General features: G+C 47.6%; 1 protein-coding gene across 1 annotated transcript; it reads left to right on the top strand.

Annotated features, from left to right (window-relative positions):
• Positions 1 to 277: 277 nt before the first annotated feature.
• On the top strand, positions 278 to 5,926 carry HELRODRAFT_184331 (hypothetical protein; the record flags this gene model as incomplete). The annotated part of the gene is made up of 6 exons (XM_009022458.1): positions 278 to 987; positions 2,043 to 2,154; positions 2,719 to 3,028; positions 3,513 to 4,000; positions 5,503 to 5,651; positions 5,809 to 5,926. 6 exons carry the CDS (start codon positions 278 to 280, stop codon positions 5,924 to 5,926), a joined length of 1,887 nt encoding a protein of 628 aa, XP_009020706.1.
• Positions 5,927 to 6,750: the final 824 nt, after the last annotated feature.

Genomic DNA, 6,750 nt, shown 5'->3' with positions numbered 1-6,750 from the left:
CGTTCATTCATTCCGTCACTCATTCATGTATTCATTCATTCATCCATTCGTTCGGTTGTTTATTCATTCATTTATTTATTCACTCATTCATTCATTCTTTTTTTCCCTCACTCGTCCGTTCAGTAATTAGCTCATTCATTCCCCCATCATTCACTCATTCATCCGTTTGTTCGCTGGCCCGTTCCTTTGGTCATTCGCTTGTTCATCCATTCATTCATCCATCCACCCCACTTGGTTTGTTTCCTTTCCCTCGTTTCTTGGTTGTTTTTAATCACATATGGCTCCAACGTTACAACAGTGCCCCGTCTGCTTTAACCACTATAGAAGCACTCCAGACGGGAAGTTATGTCGGCACGGAGGTAAAGTGAAAGGACAGGAATGCTCGGGGTCCCGGAAAAAAGTTGATCCATCGGGCGCGAGGGCTGCTTCGCCTCTCGGTGCCGCACCCGACCCCAGGCCTGGGCTGCCCACACGGTCGTCCGCCGCATCGGTCTCCGGTGATCCTCTCGGCCTGGATTACTCTGGTGTTTTTGATAAGCTGACGGCCGTGCTGAAATGTGTACCGGTGTACGACCATATCCCTAAGCCATGCAGGGAGAAGTTCGCACATGATCTGAACGCCTTGCTGACGGCTGTTTGTAACGACCCTGGTGACCCGGCTCACTGGGTTAGACTCCACTGTTTTGTCCCATACGTCTTACAGAAGACTTCCAGAGGAGGTCGCCGGGTCAACCAGGGCAATCTGGTCAACAAGCGTCTAAGCGAATATTCAACTATTGGTCTTGAAACCCTGGTACTGTGCTTTGATGGGTTCAATAATGCCAAATCACAAATGCACAACCCCGATCGATGGATCAACGCTGTGTCATCTTGTATTGAACAGGGAAACCTGTCCTCGGCGGTCAGACTTGTCTGCTCGCCGGAGGGCCTGGCGGAGAGCTCGCCGGCCACCTTCGATAAATTATGTTCTATCCACCCAAAATTCCGGTGGACAGGCGGGTCTTTCCCGCATTGACACCAACGGCTGGTTGCGTTTCTCCCGCCGAGGTGCTGAGGGCCGTTAAATCTTTCAAAAACGGTTCTTCTGGAGGCCTGGATGGCCTACGACCCCATCACCTTAAGGATGTTTTTTCAGGCCCCTTGCCAATTGACGACACACTGAACTCCTTAACCCAATTCATTAATTTGATCCTATCTGGAGCTTGCCCACTCTCCGTCCGCCGGTTCTTTTTTGGAGGCCGGCTAATAGCTTTAAATAAGAAAGACGGAGGGGTCAGACCGATTGCGGTTGGGAACGTTTGGAGGAGGTTGGCCGGCAAATGTGCCTTGGCCCTGGTCGTGGTCGAACTCAAGACCAAGTTCTACCCGACTCAGTTGGGTGTCGGGATTAAGGGTGGCGCTGAGGCCGCTGTTCATGCGGTTCGAAGATTGGTCACCGACCTCCCCGATCAATGGGGGTTTCTGAAACTGGACTTTAAAAATGCCTTCAATGCCTTGAGAAGAGACTCGATGTTGGAGGCTGTCAAACTTTTTTGCCCCAACATCTATAATTTTTGCCATTCTGCTTATGGCGGAGTCTCTTCCCTTGGCTACCACTCTTGGGTTGTAGAATCGTCCGAGGGGGTACAGCAGGGTGATCCCCTTGGTCCTTTGTTGTTCGCACTAACTCTTCATCCACTTTTAGAGAAAGCTTCGTCCACCTTCGTTTGCGCTTATCTGGATGATATCAGCATAGCTTCGGACGGTCCAACTCTGGCCGATGGCTACGAATATTTGAAGCATAACTCCGCTGCAATTGGCATAGAGTTAAACATTAAAAAATGCGAACTTCACTGCCAAAGTTTATTTCAGGTGCCACATGCGCTGGCTGAAATACCCAGAGTTGGTGCATCAGAACTGAGTTTTTTAGGCACACCCTTGGTCGAGGGCGATTATCAAATAAAGTTTTTTGACCAAAAGCTCTCTGAGCTTGAATTCGCCCTGGGTCGTGTTTCCTGTCTTTCGGCCCATGATGCCTTGACTATTATCCGCAATGCCCTCAGTTTGCCCAAATTGATGTACTTCCTGCGTACATCTAAACACATTGACCCTTCTAAATTGGGCGAATTTGACGGAGCCCTGCGCACCGCCCTGTCGTCGATTTGCAATGTTCAAGTGACCGACAGTGGTTGGTCCCAGGCTCAGCTGCCGGTGCGATTTGGTGGGCTGGGGTTGCTTAGCGTGGTTCAGCTGGCTCCCGTTGTTTATAATTCTTCTGCCGCTGCCACTCTTGACCTACAGTCTTCCCTGCTCCACCGGTTTTTTCGTTGCCGCGATATTCTTCCCCCAGCGTCCGCCCCGGGGGACTGTACGCACGTCCAAATTTTGAACGAAGAATATAAAAAAATCTTTCAAAATTTGTTGTCTTCATGCGGCGACGACTTTTTCACCGCTCGTTTGTTGGCCATGTCCAGCGTTGCCAGCTGTGGGTGGTTGAGATCGTGGCCTAACACCTCTGTGGGCACCAGGCTTGACGACGAGTCTGTAAGATTTGCCATTGGCTTCAGACTTGGCCTGGTCATTCAAAATAAATACACGTGCCGATGCGGCGCTGAGGCGGACGAGTTTGGGCACCACGGTTTGGTTTGTCGCCTGGGTAGGGGCCGTCAACTACGTCACTCAGCGCTAAACGACTACATTTGTCGGCTCTTCTCCAAGGCTTCAATCCCGGTTCTCAAGGAACCATCCGGCATTTCTGCGCATGATGGTAGGCGACCGGACGGATGCACGCTAATACCTTGGAGAGCCGGCAGATGTTTGGCGTGGGATGTTACGGTCCCTGGCACCCTCGCCGAACGATACGTAAACCTGACAAGTAAAGAATGCGGTTTGGCCGCGGCCAGGGCAGCGGACGAGAAAATGAAAAAATATGGGAATGCCCTCCCCTCGATGGAATTCTTGCCAATATGCATCGAGGTTCTCGGCCCGATGGACCCCAACACCCTTAAATTTCTTAAGGAAATAGGCAAAAGGATCAGTGTCAGATCAGGTGACAGCAGGGAACTGTTTTTTGCAACCAACCACATTTCGTGCTTGTTGCAGCGGTTCCTGCGTGTCTGTGTGCTTGAAAATATCCAACTGAATGCCGACATGTGCAATTAACGACAAATCAAAGTGTTAATCCATTTGTTACTTGATGTTTGACGGTTCAGTGTCACTCATCATGTTTTGGTTTTAACATACATACATACATACATACATACATACATACATACATACATACATACATACATACATACATACATACATACATACATACATACATACATACATACATACATACATACATACATACAAACATACATACATACATACATACATACATACATACATACATACATACATACATACATACATACATACATACATACATACATACATACATACATACATACATACATACATCCCTGCGACGCGGCCCATTGGTGCAGGCTCCAATGTTTTTTTGCATTTGTTTTGTTCAAGCCAACCAGGGGCGGTCGCAGGACTAATCAAGCCAATTACGTTATTAAACGGTTGGCCGAATTCAGTTCGACCGAGGTCAAGCTTCAACACTGACCACAACACCAAACCGCGTAGGCACAATCCAAACAGTTGGATTAGTGCAGTAATCACTCGGATTGAACAGGGCAGTCTCTCGGCGGCCGTCAGACTTGCTTGTTCGCCCGCAGGCTTGGCGGAGAGCTCGCCTGAGACACTCGCTAAACTCAAAGCTATTCATCCCAGTGCTCCATTAAACAGGCGAGCTTTCCCCGCGCAGGAGCCGTCTAATGGTCGCGTTTCACCAGCCCAGGTGTTGACGGCTTTAAAGTCGTTTAATAATGGTTCATCGGGAGGCCTTGATGGCTTGAGGCCTCAGCACATAAAGGATTTACTTTCCGGTCCGACGCCCACCGATGAATTGTTAAATAACCTCACCCGGCTTGTAAATTTGTTGTTATCTGGGGTCTGCCCTCCCGCGGTTAGCCGTTTCTTTTTTGGGGGCCGTCTGGTGGCTTTAAACAAAAAAGATGGAGGGATCAGACCCATCGCGGTGGGGAATTTCTAGAGGAGGCTGGCCAGTAAGTGCGCTCTGGCGCTAGTGTTGGAACAGGTCAAAGCCAAACTCTATCCTATCCAATTGGGCGTCGGCGTGAAAGGTGGTGCTGAGGCGGCCGTCCACGCCGTACGTGAACTGATTTCAGCACTTCCAAAACATTTGGGATTCTTGAAGATTGATTTCAAGAACGCTTTCAACACCCTGAGAAGAGACTCAATGTTAGAGGCAGTTAAGCAGCACTGTCCTCAAATTTATAATTTTTGTCATTCCGCATATGGCCGAGTCTCTTCTCTCGGTTACGACGCCTGGGTGGTTGAACCGTGCGAGGGCGTACAGCAAGGCGACCCTTTGGGACCGATGCTTTTTGCTCTAACCCTTCACCTGCTGTTGACGAAGTCATCCTCGGCGTTTGTTTGTGGCTACCTGGACGATGTCAGCTTGGCCGCAGAGCGCAACATCTTAGCGGACGACTTCCTGTCGCTGAGGGTCGGCGCTTCCATCATTGGTCTTGAATTAAACACAAACAAGTGTGAACTACTTGTAAATGACACGTTTCAAATGCCACACGTGCTGGCTAATGTCCCCACAGTGCCTCATTCATCATTAAATTTTTTAGGCACTCCAATGATGGCCGGCGATCATCAGGACAGGTTTTTAATAAAAAACTTTTTGAGCTAAGATTTGCCCTCAAACGTGTCTCTCTTCTCCCGGTCCACGACGCGCTGACAATCATCCGCGGCGCCCTCAGTTTGCCGAAATTGATGTATTTTTTGCGCACATCCAACTTTGTTAATGCGGCCATTTTGGGCGAATTTGAGGGTGCTCTGCGGGTAGCCCTCTCAGCAATATGTAACGTCGATATTACCGACAAGGGTTGGTCTCAGGCTCAGCTGCCGGTACGATTTGGGGGACTGGGGTTACTAAGCGTGGTTCAGCTTGCACCAATTGTTTATAAATCTTCCGCATCTGCCACGCTTGACCTACAGTCTGCCCTTCTTCGGCAATTTAGTAGCCTGCACTGTACTCCACCGACTCCAATCCAACCAATAGACCTTTTCCAGGGCAACATTTTGGAGGAAGCATATAAACGCACATTCAAAGAGTTGCTTTCCTCAAGCCCTGACTCGGCGACCTCAGCTCGCTTGCTGGCAGTTTCCAGCGAGGCGAGTTGCGGCTGGCTGAGATCTTTGCCCAATACGTCGGTGGGTACCAGATTGGACGACGAAACGGTCAGGACAGCCATTGGCTTCCGTCTGGGGTTGGCCGTTCAGAGTCGATATACATGCAGGTGCAGCGCGGAGACGGATGAACTTGGCCATCATGGTCTTGTTTGTCGTTTGGGCGGAGGTCACCAGCAGCGACATTCAGCCATAAACGATTTTGTGTGCCAACTTTTCTCCAAGGCCTCAATTCCGGTTTTAAAGGAACCGTCGGGCATTGCGGCGCACGACGGTAAGCGCCCTGACGGGTGTACCTTGATCCCTTGGAGAGCCGGCAGGTGCTTGGCGTGGGACGTTACCGTTCCGGGCATCTTTGCTGAGCGCTACGTGCAGCTTACTAGCAAAAAAAAGCGGTTTGGCTGCAACCAGGGCATCTGACGAGAAGATCAAAAAGTACGACGGAGCTCTCCCCTCGATGGAGTTTTTACCGATTTGTATCGAGATCCTCGGCCCCATGGACCGTAACACCTCCGGGTTTTTCAATCGGATTTGTAAAAATATCAGTATCAGGTCAGGCGATAGTAGGGAATATTTTTTTGCTATGAATAATATCTCGTGCATTCTGCAGCGGTTTTTGCGCGTCTGTGTGTTGGAAAATGTGGAGTTGAATGTCGACGGGGTTGAGTGACGTTATAGCAAATAAAATCAAATTTAGTCAGACGCTTGGCTTTTGGTGTCATTCGTCAATGATTTGGTTTTAACATACATACATACATACATAAATACATACATACATACGAAACGAAACGAAACGAAATAATTTATTTGACCTCAATAAAGAAAATAAGGTGCAGGTTGACTGTGAGGAGTTAGTATAAAACTCATCGAGCACAGCCACCCAAACCAAAAACTTCAGAATCTCTAAATGAAATATGTTAACCTTCAGATGTTACTAATTGATCACAAAAACAAAATCATCGAGCACAGTCATCAAACAAAAAACTTCAGAATCTCTAAATGTTATATTTTAAATTTACGGTGTTACTAGTTGTTCGTAAAAATTAAATTATCGAGTACCATAAAAAACTTCAGATTCTCTAATTGGAGTATATTATATTTACGGTGTTACTAACTGTTCATAAAAATATTATCATCGTGCACCACCGTAGATTTTATTATTTTCATAGGAATGCCATCCCATCCACTGGTTGTTTTTGGTTTGAGAAGTCTGGTTGTTGCAATTATTTCATCGCTTGAGGTCGACAGACAGAAGAACGAGTTTTGAAGTTTATTAGTGAGGTAATTTTTCCAGAGTGTTGAATTGTTGAAAGATGAACCTAGTTTTATAGCTATACCGGTGAAATAATCGTTTAAGGCGTCCGCAGGAGAACGAACAATTTCACTGTTTGATGTGACGGTATTGGTGATTTTATTTGTGCTGATAATGTTCTTAATAATCGACCACGTTCTTCTGTTATCTTTTATGTTCTTTTCTATGATGTCGCTGTAGTA

Source organism: Helobdella robusta (genome assembly GCF_000326865.2).
Source record: "Helobdella robusta unplaced genomic scaffold HELROscaffold_317, whole genome shotgun sequence".
Lineage (NCBI taxonomy): Eukaryota > Metazoa > Annelida > Clitellata > Rhynchobdellida > Glossiphoniidae > Helobdella > Helobdella robusta.
Note: the sequence above shows the minus strand (reverse complement) of the source record. Positions and strands in the feature narration are given on the sequence as shown.